Source organism: Dermacentor silvarum, chromosome 2, assembly GCF_013339745.2.
Source record: "Dermacentor silvarum isolate Dsil-2018 chromosome 2, BIME_Dsil_1.4, whole genome shotgun sequence".
Lineage (NCBI taxonomy): Eukaryota > Metazoa > Arthropoda > Arachnida > Ixodida > Ixodidae > Dermacentor > Dermacentor silvarum.
In genome coordinates this window covers 63,925,206-63,948,205 of record NC_051155.1, presented here as the reverse complement: position 1 = coordinate 63,948,205, position 23,000 = coordinate 63,925,206, and the positions used below count along the sequence as shown (strand labels likewise).

The 23,000-nt window shown below is 50.6% G+C and overlaps 2 protein-coding genes across 7 annotated transcripts in view; one reads left to right on the top strand and one right to left on the bottom strand.

The window, feature by feature from the left end:
- Nucleotides 1-23,000, top strand: part of LOC119441537 (probable serine carboxypeptidase CPVL) — an 80,144-nt gene that overhangs the window by 34,553 nt on the left and 22,591 nt on the right. The gene's annotated exons all lie outside the window — the stretch shown is intronic.
- Nucleotides 8,942-14,742, bottom strand: LOC119441540 (uncharacterized). Its single transcript, XM_037706154.2, has 3 exons — nt 14,178-14,742; nt 11,858-12,008; nt 8,942-10,089 (listed from the first exon to the last, which is right to left on the bottom strand). The coding sequence occupies exons 1-3, from the start codon at nt 14,231-14,233 to the stop codon at nt 9,826-9,828; spliced, it is 471 nt and encodes a 156-aa protein (XP_037562082.1). The 5' UTR covers nt 14,234-14,742; the 3' UTR covers nt 8,942-9,825.

Here is a 23,000-nt window from a genome sequence, read left to right as displayed (position 1 = left end):
TCTGAGGCGCAGGCTTCAGAGGAGCCAGCACCCTCAGGTGAGTTTCTATCGCTGAGTTGACGTTTGTCAAACATTTAGTATTCTTCTACACAATAAGCTAACAGTAATATAGTACTCGTGTTGCATCAACATGGCAGCCAATATTTGCATTGTTTTTCAAGGGTTTATGATTAGGGCTCCGTGTTTTTAGAGTTTATTTTCTGGCAGAAATCCGGAGTTAATCGGAGTTTATTTCTCGTAAATCCTCAATTCTCCGAAATTCGGAGTTAAATTTTGCATTATTCTCAATAATCCAAAACCTGAGATGAAATTATATCTCAACATGAAAACATCAGATCACACGAAGCATATTTTTGTTGTCTGGAAGGTTTCAACGCTGTGGGGGAGCACACGCTGCCACCTTCTCCCGCGGGCGCTCGCCCGTCGCCGGCGCACGGAGCGCCCGCGACAGCAGCCGGGTGGACATCTCGTGCGCGCACACCGCGCGCTGCGGGAGCCGGGCGAACACGGGAGAAATGCACTTTGCCCTCTCCCGGTTCTCGCTCGCCTCTCGCGACGCGCGTGCCGCGCGGGAAGAGGGAAAGCATCCGGCGGGCGAGGAGGACACTCCCCTCGCGGAAAGGCAAAAAGGCATAAAAGAGCGCGACCGAGAGACCCCCGCGCTCTCTGACCTCGCTTGACCTTCTGCCTGGACGGATTTTTACCTGCTGAAAGCCGTGAGTGACCTCGTTCGCGTGACTACCACACGCGACGAGGCAAGCCTATTTTATTAGTTGTTATACAGAGCGGACTTCCCTCTACAAGTGTGTTTTATTGCTGACAGCAATAAACGTTGTTGAGTTGACTCGCTGGTTGCCTTATTCGCCCGAACCCTACGTAGCTGCGATTACACGCGCTACGGGTTGGGGAAGACCCCCACATTTGGCGCTACCAACGTGGTTCGAATTCGGCAACACGGCGAGTTTTCTTTTCTGTTTTTTGGAGCTGGGACTACTGAAGTTGCAGTAAACAATGGCGACGGGCTTGTCTGACTTTCCAGATTTGTTCATGTTGTCGGAGGTCGCGGGAGATAATCAGATGCCTAGTGCTAACGCGGCGGCAGCTTCCGAACAAACCGGTAGCTTTGATTTTGAGTGTTTCACGCGGAACAGTCGGGATCGCGGAAACGCCACGTTGGCAGGGTTTAGGCCTGAGAGTAGGCCTAACACGCCTAACACCTCGCCGCGTCATCCCGCGGACTCAGAGCCACCTATGCCTCTAAATAGTTCGACGCAAGCTGCGGATGCGTCCGAACCTTCGGGCGGTAGTATTCCGTCAAGCGAAATAATGCTGCAGAATGCGCTGCAAGTCATGCAGAGCTTAGCCGGCGCCCTGCAGAACACCATGCGGGCCCCGTCGCAGAGCGAGCGACCACGAATTAAGGTAGACATGCCTACCTATAGTGGGTACCACGATCGCACTAGTGCAAACGAGTACCTCGACCGTCTGCAGTATTATCAGCAAGCAACAGGGCTTTCAGACGCCGAACTTCTCGCGCGCGTGGTCCCTGCTTCACTGACTGAGCAGGCGGCTCGTTGGTTCCGACTGGCCGGACACAGAGCCCGCACAGTAGAAGAGTTCCGCGCGAACTTCCGCGAGGAATTTCTTCCGGCCAACTACGAGTGGCGTTTGAGGAGAGAGTTGGAGTTGCGTACCCAGCATCCGGACGAGTCCCTGCTGGAGTATGTTCGAGCGATGGACGAACTTTATCGTCTCGCAAGCCCTCTCGCCACCGACGCCGATAAAGTCGAGCGCGTCACACGGCAAGCGCACCCGACTTTCGCGGCCTACTTCAGGGGATGTAGGTACCGAGACTTAGACGAGCTCGCCACCGAAGCAAAGCGCATCCAAGGGGACATCCTCGCGGCGCGAGCATACCGTCCGCCTCCACCCGCCGCGCTGTCACTGGAGCCTCGTTGCGCGTGGAACGGCGGCGGGATCGCTTCACATTCCCCGAGGGTCGACGCGTCGGCATCGTTCGCCGACGAGCAGCAGGTCCAGCGTGGTTGGGAATTATCAGACCGCGCCTTGGACCCGTACGCCTACGCGCTGAAAACAGCACAGCATAACGCGGCACGCAGTGCGCCGCGGCAGGAACTGGCGACTAATGCGAGAACAGAGGAGCGGCACATGCCGACCGCCGAGCGTGGAAGCGACGGGCGCCCACGCCACCGAGGCTTCGGTGGCCGTTGCTACCAATGCGGCGGACTGGGGCACATCGCCCGTGACTGCGCAAGCACGCCGGGCCAAGGTCGAGCACGTGGTTCGGGAAACGGGCGAGGCCGCCGGTGATCCACCTTGGGTCCCGGGCGGCGATCTCGAACACAACTGGCGATTTCGATTTACTTGCGCCTTTGGCTTGTCGCGTAGGAGATGTCGCGGACTCGCAGGCGCCGTTCATCGAGCTAACGATAGCCCGAAAGAAGTTTGCCGCATTACTGGATACTGGGGCAAGCGCTTCGTTATTTGGTGACGAGGTGTTGCAGCATCTCCGCGAGAACAATATCCGCTTAAGAGATAGTGACATCACTTTCCGCCTTGCTTCCGGCACAGCACAATCGAGCGGTGCAGCTAGACTAGTTATTCGTTGGGAGAGACGCGTCAGGCGACAACGCCTTGTACATCTTCCCGGTCTGTCAGTGCCTGTTATTTTAGGTCGAGACTTTCTCGCCAAGTCGGGTATTTTGATAGACATCGCCAGCGGAGGTTACCGAGAGAACGGAACGGGTGTTTTGAAGCGTTTCGCAAAAGCGCCCGTGCCTGCGGCGACACGCCAGTCTCCGGGGGCGGCGCGAGCGGGCCACACCCAGCCGCAGCCGAGCGAGCAAACCGTAATCGGTAAAGACGATCAAAGCAACGGAGAGACGGTAGCACAACATTGTGCCGCGACGTTGCAAGGGGCAGCGCACCCACTTTTGTCAGAGGTCAACAGCCTGCCGGAGAGAGAACGGGCACGACTGTCATCGCTGTTGTACGAATACGACGCGATTTTCACGGACCGGCCGGGCCTCACTACGTTAGTCAGGCACAGGATAGACACGGGTGACGCTGCGCCGTGGAAATCTAATCCTCGGCCGATAAGCTTGACTAAACGGAAAGCACTTGACAGCGCTTTAGACGAACTCATCGACACAGGCGTTGTGGAAAGGTCGAACAGCCCATGGGGCTTCCCGGTAGTTCTAGTCCCGAAGAAGGACGATACTTATCGCCTTTGTGTAGACTACCGCAGGCTGAATGAGGTTACGAAGAAGGATGCGTACCCTCTACCCTCCATTTCCTCTTTAGTATCTAACCTAGGCGGGGCGAAGTACTTTACGACGCTCGATGCTAGTCGGGGATATTTTCAGGTCGAAATGGACGAGCGTGACAAAGAGAAAACGGCTTTCACTTGTCACCGCGGGCTCTTTCAGTTCAAAAGAATGTCTTTTGGCTTAGTCGGAGCTCCCGCTACTTATCAGAGGTTGATGGACCGAGTTCTAGGAGATGCGAAGTGGCAACATGCTCTCGCATATCTCGACGATATAGTGGTTTATTCGAAAACATTCGACGAGCACTTGCGCCACTTGAGAGACGTCCTAGACAGGCTGAGGTCCGCGGGTATCACGTTGAACCCGAGTAAAGCTCAGATAGCTGCGAACAGAATAACGCTGTTGGGATTCACGTTGGACAACGGCCGCATTCTGCCGAGTGAGGATAAGCTCGAGGCTATACTGAGCTACCCGTCGCCGAAAGATATCGGCGAACTGAGACGCTTTCTGGGATTGGTGAACTTTTATCGCCAATTCATTCCAGACTGCGCGGCAGTGCAAGCGCCTTTAACGAAGCTCTTAAGGAAAGACGAGCGTTGGACTTGGGGTCCAGAGCAGGAGGCGGCACTGCGCGGCCTCACAAAGGTGCTCGCTGACACGGCAGAGTTGCAGCTGCCCGACTTGAACAGGGAGTTTGTGATTCAAACAGACGCAAGCGACCTGGGTCTAGGTGCAATTTTGCTTCAGGAGCACGGAGGCATTCTCCGACCGGTTGCGTTCGCGAGCCGTTCGTTGACGCCGGCGGAAAGGAACTACTCGGTGACAGAGAAGGAGTGTCTCGCGATAGTTTTCGCTCTGCGAAAGTTTGACTATTATGTCGACGGAGTGGCATTCACGATTGAGACTGACCACATGGCTCTCACTTGGTTGAGGCGCTTGAGTGAGCCGAGTGGTCGCCTGGCGCGTTGGGCACTGCTGCTGCAGCGTTACGACTTCACCGTGCGCTACCGCAAAGGAAAAAGCAATGCCGCAGCGGACGCACTTTCGCGAGCGCCAGTCCGAGGCGAGGGAGAAACCCTGGCCGTAGCCCGAGTAAGGGACGCGGAACAACCGTCGATCCTGGGCGAGAGCGTGAACCACGTAGATGTTGTCGGTTCCGCAGGAGTTGTCTTCAGCAGAAAGGAGCTGTTCGAGGCTCAGCAGAAGGATCCGTTTTGTCGAAAAGTGCTCGACGGGCTCCGAGAGCCGGGCGGCGCGGCCGCCGCGCACATGGAGGCAGCTGGTATTGCTGTCGGTGCGGAGCGCTCAGGAACAGCTGGTAATGCTGTGAGCGCGCTGGATTCCTATCTGCTGAATTCCGACGGCGTCCTGCTGAGGTATATTCCCACCGAGAACGACACAAGTGAGGCGTTTAAGGTGGTGATACCGCGCGCGTTGAGAGGAGCACTGCTACGCTACTTTCATGACTCGTGCATTGCTGGGCACGCGAGCGGCCCCAAGACTTACGTTAAGTTGTGTCGCTTCGCTACCTGGCCAGGCATGAAACGGGACGTGATTCGCTACGCCCGATCGTGTCATGTGTGCCAAAGCGTGAAGCCCCGAGGCGGACGACCGCCCGGCTTCATGCAGCCTATCGACAGCCAGACTCCCTGGCAAATCGCGGCATGTGACATCATGGGACCGTATCCCACAACACCGAGCAGGAACAAATTCTTGCTGGTGGTCACGGATCACTTCAGTAAATGGGTAGAACTTTTCCCCCTACGAAAACTGACGGCACGGGTGATCATGGATAAGTTGATGGAGGTTTTCACCAGGTTTGGTTTTCCGGAAGCAGTTGATAACGGACAATGCGTCCTACTTCACTGCAAAGGTGTTCGTTGACTCATGCGCCGCACTGGGCATTAAGCATAAGAAAACGACAACCTACCATGCTCAGTCGAACCCCACTGAACGAGTCAATCGCAACATCAAGCACATGCTTGTCGCGTTCTCTGAAAGGCATAAGGACTGGGATACCTACCTTCCAGAGATCGGGTTTGCATTGCGATCGACAGTGAACCGCTCGACTGGGTATGCGCCTTCTTCTCTCAACCTGGGGAGAGAGCTGCCGAATCCGATGGATAGGGTTCTCGCGGATCGCAGCGGAATGCCAGTCGCGCCGTCAGCACGAGCTGAATACGCGACGCATCTACGTGCCAAGATGACGGAAGCTTTACATAAAGCACGCTGTAATCTTCGCACTGCAAGGGCACAGCAGAAGGCGCAGTACGACCGCTCGCATCGGAACGTCCACTACGAAGTGGGCGATCTGGTGCTTCGACGCCAGCACGTTCTCAGCGATGCTACCAAACAGTTCGCTGCCTCGCTGGCGCCGAAGTGGACCGGGCCGTATCTAGTGAGAGAGAAGGTTTCCTCGCTTGTTTACCGGCTCGAGAACAAGAAAGGAAAGCCGATCGGCGGACCGGTACACGTATGCGACCTGAAACGCTACGTGCCGCGTGATGAGCAGTGTGATGACGATCAGGCCCTCCCTCAACCGCGATCGGTGAGAGAGAGCAGTCAGAACAGAACGGCGAGCCCGCAGCCGCGCTACAATTTGCGTAGCAGGCGAAGGTAATCTGACTGCTAGTTGCGTAACCCGACGACTGCGAGGAACATTCGTAAGTCCGGGTGGCGTTGCGTACCGCGTGAGCATACAGCCGCGCCGGGCTGGCACCTTGGTAGTTCCTGCCGGGGAAGCGAACGTCTAGTGACCATGGAGCGCCGAGTATGGACGACGAGTCGTCAAGGCCACGACGGGAATGTGGCGTGAACGCTCGACGCGTGGGTGTGCGGTTTCACCAAAGACTGCTGTGAGGGCCAGTGCGGTGATTATCCTGTGCTGCGACTCGAATTGGTGATGATGCTTGCGAACATTCCCTTCGCAACAGACGTCGATGGTGTCCCCGGATACGGCCAACTATGCTGCTGATCACAGTGCCGTTCCGTGCAGTTTGCTATGCAGTTGCTGATAATAATTTCCAGGAGCAGAGCAAGACGAGATACGGCCGTGCGAATTGCCTGCAGTACGCGCTGGAACAACTGACGCCCTTGCAGTACTGACGGCGCTACGCCGGCCTTGGAGCCGCACGAACCGCAAGCCGGCGGCCGGCAGACGACCACCCCTCCAGCGCAGCCGACACCTAGGGCGCAGCACTGAGAGCCACCTTCGAGCCCCGACAACGATCCCGCCTCGCAAGCCCGAGCAGTGCAGCTGACCAGCCGCCTCCGAGTCGGCATCAAGTGTCCGCCAGCTGAGGGCTACATCACCACAACGCTTCCTCGGTCGCCAACCTCGGCGGGTACTCAGGCAAACGGACGTCCCTAGGTGCCAGCCTCAACGTACGGGGGCCTTCTTAAGGGGGGGAGGATGTGGGGGAGCACACGCTGCCACCTTCTCCCGCGGGCGCTCGCCCGTCGCCGGCGCACGGAGCGCCCGCGACAGCAGCCGGGTGGACATCTCGTGCGCGCACACCGCGCGCTGCGGGAGCCGGGCGAACACGGGAGAAATGCACTTTGCCCTCTCCCGGTTCTCGCTCGCCTCTCGCGACGCGCGTGCCGCGCGGGAAGAGGGAAAGCATCCGGCGGGCGAGGAGGACACTCCCCTCGCGGAAAGGCAAAAAGGCATAAAAGAGCGCGACCGAGAGACCCCCGCTCTCTCTGACCTCGCTTGACCTTCTGCCTGGACGGATTTTTACCTGCTGAAAGCCGTGAGTGACCTCGTTCGCGTGACTACCACACGCGACGAGGCAAGCCTATTTTATTAGTTATACAGAGCGGACTTCCCTCTACAAGTGTGTTTTATTGCTGACAGCAATAAACGTTGTTGAGTTGACTCGCTGGTTGCCTTATTCGCCCGAGCCCTACGTAGCTGCGATTACACGCGCTACGGGTTGGGGAAGACCCCCACAGGTCAATAACGCTGTCAATTGAAGAACGACCCCGACGAAAGCCTGCCATGGAAGCGGGGCAACGCTCGAGATACCATTCTAGACGTGCAAGGACCATCCTTTCCATAACCTTGCCGATGCAGCTGGCAAGGGCAATAGGGCGATATGCCGCCAAGTCCAACGGAGATTTTCCCGGCTTTAGTAATGGTACCAGCCGACTTAACTTCCATTGCTGGGGAACTGTACCTCTATGCCATGAGTTATTAAAGCTGCTCAGAAGCGCTCTTCTTGCCTCTTGTCCAAGGTGTCCCAGGGCAGAATAGGTGACGCCGTCAGGGCTTGGACAGGATGATCGTTTAGAGACTGCCAGGGCAGCTTCGAGTTCTTCCATGGTAAAGGACACGTCCATTTCCGGTACCTTAGCCGCTGTGAGGTCCCTTACATCAACGTTGATGCTGACAGGCTCGCCGTGACTCTCGCACAGAATTCCTCCGCCACACCAAGCTCTGTTTGGCCAAGATGGAGGGCCAAAGCTGCAAATGGGTGTCGTTGTTGTGGGGATGAACGAAGCCCACGTACTGTCCCCCAGATATGTGAAAGCGGCTTGCGAGGGTCCAGTGACTCGCAGAATGTCTTCCATCGCTCACTCTCTAGTTTGTGTATGCGACGCTGAATTTTCTTTTGAATGCGACGGGCGTCTCTCAGATCATAAATTAGATTTAGTGCGTCTGTATCGTCGTTCTGCACGCCGTCCGAATCGCACGAAGTCTTTCAAGTTCAATGTCGAAATCCGTTCGGCTTGATGACAACGATGATGAACACTTTTGAGTTTTCGAAATATGTATACGTCTGATATGCATATGAATGTTTCACCTTTGTATTTCTATTGTGAGCCACTGCTGCCGCCAACGCATTACGAGAACAAGAGCGGCAGTCAATATAGTTTCTCCATAGACGTGGCTCATGTGCAATGCTTTTGTATTGCCTGAAACAATAAAAACTCAAGAAAAAAAATTGTTTCCATTTTCGTTGATGACATGCACATGCAGGGTGCCGTCCCTGCATCATGTATCATGCGTGTTTAAAGAAAGACGGGCCGTTTTACGCGAATACAACCAAAAGCAGCGCCCTCAAACAAGTTCCACAGGAGTCAGTGGGTGATCTGTTGCGTCCAGGTCGCGATAGCACGACTCTACGGGACGAGCGCCGATACCTCTGCTAATTGCTATGAAGCTTAATTGTTTGAGGGCGCTGCTTTTTGATGCGGGCAGGTGGTGATCATGTGATATTTTTAATTTTCCGCGGGCTTCCTTCATCAGCCGGAAAAAATTAATGGGCAAGAAGTACCTGGCTGAGTACATTGCCAGCTCTAAGTATCTTTTAATTTCCCACAAATTCTTCATTGACAACACGGAATCCAGAGCAGTAAAGAAATATCTAATTGCAATGAAATATTCAATTGAATAGCACCAAGAAAAAAATTACTCGCTTTATCTACTTGACTGCGAGCAATATGCACTTGGTTAACTTCACGCAAAATGGCCCATCTTTTTTTTTTAATGCAATCCATGATTGCTGGGACACCCTGTATATCTTAATTAATTGTTTTGCACTTCATTTACATAGCACCATTTATTTCTCCAGCAAGAAAAAAAAAAAGAGCTTCACGCTACGCTAGGTGTCATTCACTGAATATGCAGAGCCCTTTACAGCATCGCCCCGTGCACTTTCGCAAAACATTTACTGGATCGGAAGCGAGCCCACGATGTCTTGGCGCATCGAAGTTTGGCTTGTCAGCCGGTTCAGTGAGCAGCATGTGATGACCGTTGGCCCGAAGGACTCTATCACACAAAACCTATCGGATCATTGTCCACGGTCAGTGATTCTGCGCACTGCTGTATCAGAGGCTGCAGTTGTGGCCCACCCAATAATGGATACAGACACAGAGAACGTGCGTACGTATATATGGCCTATCGCAGCAAAATATAGGCCAGCTGCATGACCACTGCAGACAACAGCCGAGTGACCTCTGCTTTTTTTTTTTGTGTGTGTGTGCTATAGTCTGTACCCCTACACTATTTTTTGTCTGCTAACTTCGGTAACTTGACTTTGCTCCGGCGTCGCGTCTATTGTCTCCATTATCGCAAGCGGCAGTCGCACGTTCTTCACGCGGATTACGCAAGACATAGAAGAGTAGTGCCGTTACGTATGATCTGAAGTATCCCGGGGAAATGCATGATAACAGTCGAGAGTCTTCCGCCTTGCAGGGACCTGTTCCAACGCCCTCCCAGATAACGCAAACCCAGCAACTTCAGTGGTGTGACGGTGTGCTGTTTGAATCGGTTGTCGTATGATCGCGACCATGAATGCTTTTGCATTCATGCTTTCGTCATGCCGGGCTTGGCAATAGGAACGTCAATCCAAATGGCATGGAGATAGAGAAATGAGTGCAAAAAAAAAAAAAAAAAAAAAAAGGGGCGCCGTGTTACGTAGAAGGTGTCTTCAGAGCAGACGCGCTGAAGCCGCGCGGCTTCCGAGATACGCGGCACGGCGAGATGTTCCAGGCTGCGGATATCGGAGGCTCTACGTTCCGCTGCTTACAACAGCTATGCTCGGGGAGTTGTGGTCCCCGCACTGCCGCTACCGCTGCTGCTGCCGCTTTTGCAGGACTCCCAGCGCACCTTCTTGTCGCAGCAGAGCTTGTGCGGCTGCTGCGCGTCAATATCCCGCGCGTCCTGATCGCATACGAAGGCAGCCAGCTTGACGAGCCCACCGGTCACCGGCTTCTTGGCCATGTCGCACAGGCTCTGGCCAACCGACACGTTCGTGGGTGCAAACATCGCATCCAGCTTGCCTGTGAACGCCGACATCTGCAAGGGTGGAGGCAACGCGAACAGAAAGCAGTGTTTGAACTCAAAAAGCCAAGCGAGGACAATGCGTGTTCCTCGTACGTAAAGCTCCACTCTAAAGCGAACTACCCCAGAAACTGAAGCAAATGATCAAACGAGACAGTTCCATTGTTATATACCATGCAGTTAAGGGGACCATAGAAGGACAAGGAAGAGAGAGATATCACTCCGGAGGAAGCCGATTGCGGCTTTGTCTTCGTCAAGGCGTCAAAACGCTGCTTCCGAAATGAGGCTTACTGCTCCGTTGTTCTCCTTTAGTTCGTTTCTCCCCTAGCACATGCATTATGTCGTACACTGGATTTATATACTGCGCAGCTGTTATTCAATAAAACACTACGGGCAAGCACTGCGACTTCATTTGTAGATATACGCGCAATATGCGCACCCAAAGTTAGGTTACGCAAACCGCCGCGCGCACAAAAGAATGCAAAAGGAGTGCACAAAAACGTAAGCAGTGCGTGGGGCTTTGGGTACGCAAGGACGCTTGGGTTCTGAAACCCCCAAATAACTGATGGAGTTTAACGACGCAGTCCTGCTTGACCACCACCCATTTTTTTTCTTGTTTAGATATCAATATTCCAAGAATGCTTTTGCACGCGTCCTTACCTGTACGCAGAACCGCAGTGGTACAGGAAATCAAAATCGCGTCCTCTCACTCGCAGCAAAACTCCGCATGCACTAAGCCATCGGCGGGTATACACAGATAAATCACGGAATGAAAATGAGCGCCAGAAAGATTGCAAAACGAACGCTTGTGCTGTTCTGTCTTGTCCATGTGAGTGTTTTAACCGTTATTGTGCTCTTTTAATTTTATTGCGCGTCATGAACCCCCAACTCGCCACAGGTCTTCTTAAGCTTAAGCCAATGTTCCCTGCACCGTAGCATCATCGTAACTGATCGCTCTTTCAAAATTTCGCTTGCTGCGGTTTAGATTATGCCTCCCGCAATCTCTCGAGGGCACAGTTTGCGCAAAAGCTGAAAGCCTACCAATACATCATGACACAAGTCATCGCTCAGTGCTCTGAGGTTGGCAACCACACTGTCGTCTGCGCGTTAACGTGCTGGCGCCTGCAGGAACACTTTAGCTTAAGGAAAGCAATACCTTCAAGGTTGATTTGCGGAAAAACACACATGTTCTAAACTTTACAACGCTTGTGCCCGCGGTGACAAGGAAAACTTTCGATATATATATTTTTTTCAGATCCGTGGACCTCACCGTGACAAACGTTACCGCTACTCTTTAGTGTCGTGGCTGTGTAGGGCGCTCCACTTATGACTCTCTAGTAAGTATGAGAAGTGACCTGCCCCGATATAATATGTACTACGTATGCACATGATTGTAGTGCCAAAGACAACCTTCGATATACATTTTTTAAAAGATTTGCGGACCTAGAACAAGCGCTGCAGCTGCCCTTTGGTGCAGTAGCTGTGCAGAGCACTGCACTTATGACTCTCTGATATCAGACGCGACCAGCCCCGATAAAATATTTACTACGCATGCGACCGTATTACGCATATGATTGCAGTGACAAGGAAAACCTTTGATGCGCAACTTTTTTAAGATCCCTGGACAAGCGCTGCAGCTGGCCTTTGGTGCTGTAGCTGCGCAGAGTGCTCCATTTATGACTCTCTGATATCAGACGTGACCTGCCCCGATAAGATATGAAAGTCATGAAGATGCCATTGTCAAAAGGGTAGTCCAGACGCTCCTCACGTGTACCACGTATACCTCTTTCTTGCAGAACTGGCTGCAGAACTCAAAGTCGGCATCGGTGCACAAGCTGCCCACAATGGAGGTGCTCTCCTTGTAGAGCTGGGCCGGTTCGGTGCCCTCCTGCTCTAGCATCACGACGCAGCTGCATTCGTTGCCGTCCTCAGCCCTGCGAGGGGTGCAGCCGCAGTGAAGTGCATGCCACAAGTGATGGACACGGTGAAAGCGCGCATAAGCAGGTTCCTTTAAATGATTGGCGCACATCAGTACTACTATATAGAGGCTTGTGCGCCACTAGAGTGATACCACGTTGCTTGCTGGATTATATACACTTACATACACTGACGCGTAACACGCATGGCAAGAATGTGTAACGTCTACGGCCACTTAATGTACATCTGTATAATGCTTAACCTCCTCGCTTGCAATCAATCAATCAAACAAACAATTTTATTTTCTAGTATGCTCATACTGGATGGTCATTTGGGCTAATTAAAAGCTGCATAAGTAGCTTGACGGGTCCCAGAAGACCTCACGAGGCAAAATAAATCAAACGGTGAGTTCGCAATTCACAACAGTACAATATAACAATTGCTAAAAGCTAGTGAATGCTGGAATTCATGAAAATGTGAAATGCAGTTTCACAGGACTGGTGCGGATCAGTGAATAACGGCGCGTCAGCTCTATTACTAAGTGATCATCCATGTAGGTAGCAAGCCCACTTATGCAAACAAGCTCCTGCAGAGTATTTGAAAATAGCTTTCGGGGTCAATTCTCGTGAATAAATAAATAAAAAGAGAACAAAACGGTCGCTACAAGGCAAATGGAGCCAGGTGTCGGAAATCCAACCCGTCTATTCAGAGACATGTGTTTAAGTCAAGGGGAACATCAACGACAATACGCGTTGTCTAACTTGGCACAGGGCCTTAACTCCCGATGGTCACAGCCGCGAACAGATGTGCTACTTGGAAGGAAACTCTGTGACCGCTCGAAAGAAGCCTTCAGGGTCACAAACGCATCGTGCCATATATAGCTGTAGAATGCTTGATGGGCACAACCTTTATCTCAGCTATCTGTAATCGTGGGCTGACATTTCCAACTTTTCCCACAGCACCCCCTGAAATCAATCTTTCACTTATTTTTAATCTCCCATGCCTCCGCGTAATTATCAACAAACAACCCATGTTTCGCGGCGTCCACATTGAGCAAGTAACCTGGACCTTGAAGACGAGCTCCTCGAAATCAGCAGTTACTAAAACAGGCTATGGAATATAAGTTTTTCTTCCTTTCTTTTTTGGCGGGGGGGGGGGGGGGGGGAGGGGGAGGTTGTTGTTTTGGCTGCTGCTCTTGTTTCCTTTCTTCCTTTCTTTTCCTTTCCCTACCACCACAATCTTTCCTTCCCCGAAATACAAGCCGAAACTTATACTCTTGAGTGTCGAAAGCACGGCCAAATGAGCGGGAAGAAGCTCGTGCGGCGTGTAGCGGACGGCAGAAAGCGCGCTGCGAAAACAGACGAGCGGCAGTTTCCTGCCGCGGAGCGAACGGGTCTTGGAGCTGCGGCATGCCGCTCGCCGCCGATCAAGGGGACCAATGAGGAGCGCCCAATTCATCCACGTGGGCAGACGCTGCGAGGAACTATATCACCGTCTCTTATGCATCACTGATCACAACCGCAGGGATTCCAGCTCAGAGTGAATCTATAACATGTCTACCCCGGCGGCAAAAACGCTCGCAAGTGAGGCAGTGCCAATGTTGACGCGTTCTGTGGCGAGCGGCTTTCCGCGCAGTGACATTCCGCTATAGTGTGGCCGTGACACGACAAAATGAATCAACACCGATAATGACGCCACAAACGGGCGTTAACAATCAAAGGGTTGCAGCGGTGCGCCAATTTATTTGGACCCTGTCAATTGGACCTGCCAATTATTGAAGCGCGACACTTGCAGTACGCCCAAACCAAAGCGTTGCGAAATGGATCGACTGTGTGTTGAATGCAATCAAGCAGAATTAATGTTTTATTTGCTTTTCTATTATATATTGTATTTTCTTCAATTCTACGGAGCACAATAAAGATGGTCACTGCTAACTTTTTACGAGAACTTGAGCTTACCTACCACACCGATTCATATGTATACACTATAGTGACTGCTTGCTCGCGAAAATCGAACCCTACTCTCGCCAAGCCCATCCAACATGTCTCCTCCGAAACTAAGTATGCTACATATACATAAATAATGGTTGGTTTTGGTATTAGGCGGACTTACAGACTGCCGCGACTGTGTCAACGTTATTACTGAAAATTATTACCAAAGCAGGGAACAGGCCCCAAACAACTCACTTGGCGCTCAGAAATACAGCTGTGACGACCAGCGACAGGAACGCTCTTCGAGTCATGGTTGTGCAGCAGAATGTCAGCGCGGCGTGCTTCGCGGACGTCTTGTACGAGAACTGTCTGACGCCACTGCCAACGTCGAAGATCCGGCTGCTGTCATCTGCCCAATACGCAAACCCACTAAGTGACTGTTTGCTTAGGCGTGAGCCCTGCTGGCGGTTTCTCTTCTCGCGCGCACGGGAAGTCGGCCAGCTGCGCGCGCCGTAGTGGGCAGGGCCAAGGAAGCGACGCGCGAACGCCTATACTTGGGCTTCGAATTTCCGTGCAGCACGAATGCATGCGGGTTGAAACATTCTACCCTTAGTATCACAGCACGTCACAGCGCGTCATAGCTCCTCCTTTCCCTCCGTCGTCACTGTCTTCCTGGCTTCGGATGCACTGCTCAGAAGCGACCAACCGTCAGTCGTCTCATTCGATATGAACCGAGAGCAGGTGCGGTTCTACCTTCGGACTATATTTTCTCCGCGCAAGGCAAGCGCGCGAGTGGACAAGTGTCATTGAGCGGACTGCGCTGAACGGAACTGGTGCAAGGCGTCCTGATATCCGACCGATGGCGTCCTGCGCGGTTCCCAGGGGCCCGATAAGGACGCAGCCGCCGTCGCCGCCAGAAGGCGACGGCTGGGCTGGCCTCGCATGCATTGTGGTCGCTGAAGGCAGGTGACCGGCTATCGGTGGCCGCGCTGCCCGACGACGCCGTCGCCATTGCGCCGCGAGACGATTTATGCGCGCTAGCTGATAGCAGATATAACCGGCCGTCCGGTATTATTCCGCCGGCAGTTTGTTTCTTACCTTTTCCTTGGCCCTGACATTGGTCAATCAGACACAATTCATTCATTCATTCATTCATTCATTCATTCATTCATTCATTCATTCATTCATTCATTCATTCATTCATTCATTCATTCGTCCATATTTAGTCGTTCATGGCTACCTTCCTATGCATGCGGCGCGGGAAGACCTTCTTGAACGCAGATCAACATTGCGCCGCCTACCTTACCTTACACACAAAATAGACATTTTTGGCGACAGAAATGCACTTCTGTCATATAGCATAATAAAATAGTGTTTCTTTCCAATACTTAACACTTCATTGTTAAAGTTATATTCTGGGGCTTTAAGTGTCAAAACTGCGATCTGATTATGAGAGATGCCATTGTGGGGAGGGGCAAGGGGGGGGGGGGGGGAGGATCTCCGGATTAATTTTGACCACCCGTGGTTCTATACCATGCACCGAACGCAGAGTACGCGGGCGTCTTTTGCATTTCGCCCCATCGAAATGCGGCCGTCAACGCGAACTAGAAGAAATCTAGCTGGCGCTGGCTTAGTGCAACGCCAAAGCCACAACGTCACAAAGGCGGGTGACGTTTGTGCACTCCGCCCCCTCGGAATGCGGCCGCAGCGCCCGGGGTCGAACCCACGACCTCGAGCTCAGCAGTTCAATGCCATAGCAACTGCATGGGCAATCGCGGCCCCCTACCGCGACGGGAAAACTCTTCGTCGTTTTCGCATTGCAATGGGTTCAGTTATACAAGTGACCTCTTCTAGAGGGTAGCTTATCTGTGGTATTGTAAATCCTCTCGCGTAGCCAGACAAGGACGAGAATGGACGAAGATTACACTCGTCTTCATTCCTTGTCGTGCTTGTCTTGCGCCCTGAGATTTGTAACGCCATACACAACATCAGATATAGCCCGCGGTCCCACTACCTGTTGCTTTTTTGTCCAGGATTTACGCTTACTCAAAAAACGGCAAAGCTTGCACTAGGCCGCGCAAATCTCGAGACATAGCGAAGCTGGCCAATCGATTGCGCCCTAATCTAAGAGATACCTGGCATAACCGAGCTCAACTCAGGCGTAGCCAAGGCCGAACCTAGCTGCTACCAAGTTCAACCTCGACATAGCCAAGTTCAATATAGCTACTACCAGGAGAAGCGATCGATCGGCCATCTTCGCTGTGTCTCGAGCTTTGCGCGGCCTAGTGCAAGCTCCCCATTACGACGACAGAAGAGAAGTAAAATTGCACGCTGGAATGATTAGCGGCCACGCAGGCAGCTGTGGAAGAAGACGACGACGACGAACGCGGGAGCTGTGGCACGAGCGCGTGCCGAGCACGAGCACGAGCGCTAACCGAGGGGTGCCAACGAGCCAGCTGCGGAAGAAGACGACGACGCTCGAGATAATGCTGATGATGATAGTGTCGTGAAACGCGCACTTTTTACGGCTGGCTTAAACAGCTTCTCTGTTAAAATACGGTCGATTCGAACGGACAAATTTGCTTCTAAGGCCCATTTGCGTTATTTTCTGAGAGCACGACCGTATATAGATCGCCGATGAGTATTAAGCAAAAGCGTAAGCTGAGATATGCTATTTGCACACAAGATGGGTTTTACTATATGACGTCGCAAACCAAGGACTCCCACGAGTGCTATTAGCCAGCACAGGCTAGCTAAAACATATTCGGTGAATTCTCACTCCGGTAAGTCTGAGTGGCTCTGCGTAAACGGAAAGGACTTGAAATACCGTTTGAAAAATCTGTCTACTGCGTGTCTTTCTGCAGTTAGTCAGCACGAACGGCACTGTATACACTGCTCGGATGATACACGTATATATACATGCTACGATTTAGCACGGCTTCTGAAAGTTCCCTCCGAACCGAATTCACCTCGTACAAAGAGAGAGAAGAGTGAGAATAAAAAGACAGACGCTACACACGCCGTAACACCAAGGTGCAAGTATTGCACTGATTATCTGTGCTATGCAGACTACAAAGTACCTTGGCATATATGTTGGCAATATATGTACTTTATTGAATATAAACTGTTGATGGTCACCATCGGTTAACGGTTATTTCAGTGTATCAAGTTCCTGTGCATATACAGGACATTTTCAGAGTTGTGTTCGAATCAACGGAGCTCTGTGCTGCCAGAGATTCAGTCGATCCTGCGTGTTCGTCGCTATAGGGCTGTGGAGCACATCCGCACAGGGGTTCCTGCGGATGTCTTTCACTGTTTATCACGTGACCCTAGAATCAACTGAATAACCGGCAACACAAGCTTTTGTTTATCCAATGCGCACTGCAGCGCAAAGTTTTCGCAGCTGCTACCAGAAATGTGCAATAGGTACAAGGACGCTCCGTCTATATAGTGCGTACATTCACACATGTGCGGTGCGGCGTTGCAGGATAGCGTCAAAATGATCTCATTCGCCTTATATCGTTGTGCATGTGGTATAATATGAGAAGTTCACAAATATGCCACATTTACGACTTCTGGCTGATGACTGATAGGGTATATAACGGCATAAAGAAAAAAAAAAGAAAAATGAAAAGCCATCGAACACCACGTAGAGAACAGTTCCGGAAAAACTTTGATCGCCTGGAGTTATTTGCCGTGGGCCGAATTCTCGGTACGCGAATCTTTTTGAAACTTGCTCCAATAGAAATTGGCCACCAAGGTCGAGAGTCTATCGAACCCGCGACTTCATGGTCAGCCCTTCGTGGCTTGCCGAGCGGTCCTTTCTCGAATGTCACGTGAAGACGCGTTCTTCTGTCCCGGATCAAAGAAAGCCGTCGAATAAGCAGGCTGCGAGACACACGGCGTATAGCGACGTCTAAGGAAAGACGGGCGAGCTTCGTCGCTATCTCGCCACTAATGCAGCAACTGCACGAGCATACAAGTGAAAGCAGAAAGCGGCGCCAGGTGCACGCGTCCACCTACCGGCGTTATCTAAATGACGCCAAACCCTGATATGGAGCACAGTGAGCCGCCAAGTTGTATACGCCTCCCGTGTGCGCGCGGAATTTACCACTTCTATGTGTACACCATGTTTGAAGGCTAAAGTGCGCGACCGCTGATAAGAAAGGATCGTGCGTCATTAGCAACTCAAACAATGCAGTGAAATGAATAATAAAAAAATGTGTGAATCTAACGCACATGCTCGGAATCAGTGTGAAGCGAAGCTTTCGTGAAATGCTTAATTAAACGCTATACAGCTAAATGCGATGCGTACATATAATGATCTTAATCCTATATACAAAGCGTGATCTCATGGAATGTTTATGTTTATGCACTGCAGAAGTCACAACTCCAATATATTGCATTGTTTATGCTTATGCACTACACCCTTCCCAAGCCATGCGAAATTAAAGCACGAAATCAGGTGGATGAGCCGTGCGAGACGTCTACGCAGCCATGCTACGAGGACGCATATGCGATACCATTTGAGAACTCGATCTGTACCTCTTGTGCGCCAGTGGCATGCACATACCCTTTGCGCTGGATTCATAGCTATTTGCAGGATAAATCCTTATTCGTGCTTACCGTGCATGGAATGACAACCCACCATCTAACCAGCAAAGGTGCATGTGCCGCAGGGCGTAGTGTTAAGCCCCGCGCTCTTCAACGTAGAGCTGTTAGGCCTCGTTGCCAAGGACGGCCCAGATATCCATATATGCCGATTATATCTGCATCTGGGCGTCCGGCGTGACATGTCCGCCGATACGAGCCGAGACTGCCGAAGGTAGTCACATAAACATATTCTTACCTGCATAAGAAAGGCCTATAAAACTGTCCTTAGTAACGTGCCGATGTCGCATTTACGCGTAAAACAATGACTCCGTAGGTTATTATCTTATTGCTTATGTAATTCCTTATGAAGCAAAGCACAGTTTCCTTGGAGTCATCATCGACCGTGATTTGTCTTGGGCAACATACATATATGGAGAAGAGGTTGACTGCAATAGCCCATGTATTCAAATTTGTCGACGGAAAGTCTTGGGGCGCATCTGTGCAATCGATGCTACAGCTGTACCATGCATTATTTATGAGTTTCCTAAGATACAGTCTGCCCGTGCTGGGAAGCACCAGTAAAACGAACCTTCGCACACACCAGAGTATGCAAGCCCAAGTTCTGCGGACGTGAATCGGCCTCCCGAAGTGCGCATCCACAGCAGCCACAATCGCCATTGCGCATGACCACCCTATAACAACGTACATAGCAGTCTAAAAGCGTACATTCGACATGTCGCAAGGATATCCTTTCATCATCTGGCTAGCCTACCAACAACGTATGTCGCATAAAAATTTTGGTCAACCTCCTGACTACTCAAGGAGCATTGCTACAATCGAACAACCTCCCAGCAGCATGGCATTCGTTCTCACTGTGGTCTCTGCATTCAACTCGAGTATGCCTTACCATTCCTGGCATAAAGAAGAAGGCACAAATGCCGCCAGCAGCATTGAAACAGGTAGCATTATTGTTACTATACATGAACTCCACAGTGACCGCTTACATGTTTACACCGATGGATAGGTCATGCACTCTAGTTTAGCAGCTGCAGTATTTGTCCCAGCAAAATCTACAGTGATAAAATTCAGCACGTTGCATTTGACATCAACGACGGCTGTCGAACTTGCAGCTCTGCGTGCAGTGATTCAATTGATCGATCAGGAAACGCCCTAAAAATGGTCCATCTTCTGCGATTCCAAGGTCGCCCTCTAGAGTTTGCTCTCTGCATTACGCCGTGGACCCCGCGAACGACTTATCGCGAACCAAAGACAGATTTACCATTGGCCAGTTGAGAAAGGATACGACACCGTATTTTAAAGGTTGCATAGTCACTGTGGTACCCTTGGAAACGAGCAAGCAGACGCAGCCACTCGATCTTCACATGATACGGGCGATGGCGCCGCGATCATGTAAAGAACAGACCTAGCGGGAAAGCTCTGTGCGCTTGCTCGCGAGCTTACGTTGGCCCAATGGAATTCGGCAGACATTGAAAACCAGCGCATTTGTTCCCTGTATCCTGATCTGAAGCTCGCCTTCCACATGGCTAATCACGACGGGAGGTAGAGCGAAAGAAAGAAGGAAAGTTTAGCAGCAGCGGTTGCGGCAACGAATGGCATACTGAATCGTATTCTGCCTATACAGGTGTTTTCTGCACCGTCCGTGCCACCTGCTCGGCCTCAGTTCCCGTGCTCCTGATCTCGGATCTACAAAGCCTCCGCCTGCGTGGGTTATCGGCGACGCCTCCTCAGCAGAACCTTATAGCCTGCGCAGATCATCAACTCATCGTGTTTGGCTCCTGGTTAAAAGGCACTACGGATTCCCTCGGTCAGCCGTCTAGTAGCATCGGTTGCGGCAACGAATGGCATACTGAATCATATTTTGCCTACAGGTGCGAATCACACTTTCCTTCCTCATTCTCCTGTTTTACGCCGTTTCTGCTGCTGGTTCTGAAATTTTTGTACGACTTTGCGATGCCTACGTGTACTGAACTTGCAAAACGCATAGACGTCTTAGAAAAGGCTCTGCAGAACAAGATTGCTGAATTTGTTGACAAAGTTGTTTCTTGTGCTGACACAAGGATGGTTACTCATCCAAACCCAGTGACTGATAAGCTGAGAAAAGAAATTGACGAGTTCCAGATCAGTGTGAATTTCCTTAATGAAACAGTAGAGAAGATGAAGTCTGAACAAGATCATTTGTTAGCTGAAAACAAGTTTTTGAGTGACCGGAACTCTGAACTTGAAAAAAAGAATTGCTGAGATGGAACAATATTCTCGTAAAAATAATTTAGAAATCAAGGGTATTCCCTGCACACAGGGTGAAAGTTGGCTAGCAATTCTTTAGAGCATTGATGACAACATTCAGTGCCCCATTTCTGACACTGACGTCGACATAGTTCGTCGTGTTCCATCGAGCTTGAATTCGAAAAACTTGATAGCACGTTTCCATTCTCGAACAAAGAAGGCTGAGTTTATGGGCAGGGCACGAATGACACGGCTGCAGACGAACGACCTTGGTTTTTCAGGAAATGATGTTCAACCCGTGTATTTCGCAATGGCCCTAAAACTGAAAAAAAAGAAAGAAAATGGCAATTTTTGTGGACGGATGACTGGTTGATCAAGGCCCATAAAACATGTGACAGCCGTGTCTTCCGAATTCGAGACGAAGCTGACCTAAGAATCATTTCAAGCTAATCTCCTCTGATATTCTGTCATCACAATGCCTTACATCGATTCGAACAACTTTCAGTCCATATCATCTCAGTCCTATAATTCTGTCATCCACTTCAACGCGCGCAGTCTCCGCAAGCACTTTGTCGATTTCCTGACCCCTTTTTGCTCCCCCTCGCTTCCCCATATTCGATAGTCTTTGTGTCCGAGACTTGGCTTACCAATTCCGATAAAAACTTGTTTTGCTTTACAAATTGCAGTGCAGAATATCACCGCCGTGTGTCCTTGTGTCACGGTGGCGCAGCGATACTTATATCGACCAGTACAATATACAAACGTATACAATTTACCTGGTTCTTGATGTGCCCGATTGTGAGGCAGTTTGGATCGAAATTGATAGGCCCGAAATTAACTGTAATACACGTAAAATCGTGCTCTGCTGCATATGTCTTTCACCTGGCTCTTCCGTGACCAGCTTTTGCTCCTCACTTGATGCCTTGCTTCATACACCAACACAAGAAAATAAGAACGTAGTTATCATGGGTGACATCAATATCAACTTATTGGATGATTCGTGCTCGGGTTCCAATCTTTATAAAAGTATTTTTCTTGGATATGGTCTTGATTCGTTCTTAAACGATCTAACTCGTTGTGTTGGCAACATTCCTGGTACTTTAATTGATCATGATTTCACAAATTTACTTACTTCTCTCGAGGCTTTTATCATCCGTTCCAATATAACTGACCACTTCCCCGTAGCGCTTCGTTTTCGACGCGTAGCCATTCCTTCGAATACCCTCTTTTCCCAATCGGTCTTTGACAAAAAAGTTTATTGATTCAATAGCTACAATAGACTGGTCTCACGTCATTACCTGCACAGATACTGAGGCTGTCTACAGCGAAGTTTCTTCGCTGATATCTGATGCTATAACTTCTTCAACCTCTAATGTTTTGTGTCGTAGAAAGCATTCATCTCCCCGAAACCCATAGCTAACACCAGGACTTCTTACTTGTTTATGAAAGAAAGACAAACTATACAGAAAATCGAAGAAAAAACTTTTAATCTGTCTTTAAAAGAGCGATGCAAAAAATATAGCAATACGTTAGCCCTACTATTAAGAAAAGCGAAACGGGATTACTATGAACAATTAATAATTCAAGCCGGTAAGAATACAGGAAAGCAGTGGCGTATACTTAACTCATTTTTAAATAAAACTAGCTCTGTAACTGGTATTACTGAAATCTGTCGCGATGGAAATACCTTTCACACTTCTGGTACCATTGCAAATGCCTTCAGCCAATATTTTTCTAGTCTCACAGCACAATCCGGGCACTCTTACTTAAGTGACAGTCATCGCTGACTGCAATATTTTTATCTTTTCCCAACCACTCCCACTGAGGTTCGCAATACGATTTTGAATCTTAAGATAACTGGCGCTGGCCTTGCCAACATATCCGCTATAGGCAAATAAAGGACATTGTTGATGTCATCGCTCCTATCTTTGCTCATATTGTCAATTTAATCTTTAAGCACTCTATTTTTACTTCTGAAATAAAGAAGAGCAAGATAATACCTATTGTAACGAAGAAGTGCCGGTTAGCCAGGTGCATCTCCGGTGTATGAAATACGACGAAGAAGTGCCGGTCAGTCAGGCGCATCACCAGCGCTTTTTTTTACGCACGGGGCTGACTGCTCGCAGGGTTCTGACTGCCGCGCCGAGTTCGACCTCTCAATCCTGTCAATAAACACCTTGAGACTATTTATAAGAAATGCTATATATCAGTCATCAATAATTATAGGCCCATCGCTATTAT

Excerpts from the sequence above, each read along its gene's own strand:
- LOC119441540 (XM_037706154.2), bottom strand. The coding sequence starts at position 14,233 with ATGACTCGAAGAGCGTTCCTGTCGCTGGTCGTCACAGCTGTATTTCTG. Across the intron at positions 12,009-14,177 it reads GCTGTATTTCTGAGCGCCAA|GGCTGAGGACGGCAACGAAT; the intron begins GTGAGTTGTTTG and ends CACCCCTCGCAG. Across the intron at positions 10,090-11,857 it reads GCCAGTTCTGCAAGAAAGAG|ATGTCGGCGTTCACAGGCAA; the intron begins GTATACGTGGTA and ends CCACCCTTGCAG.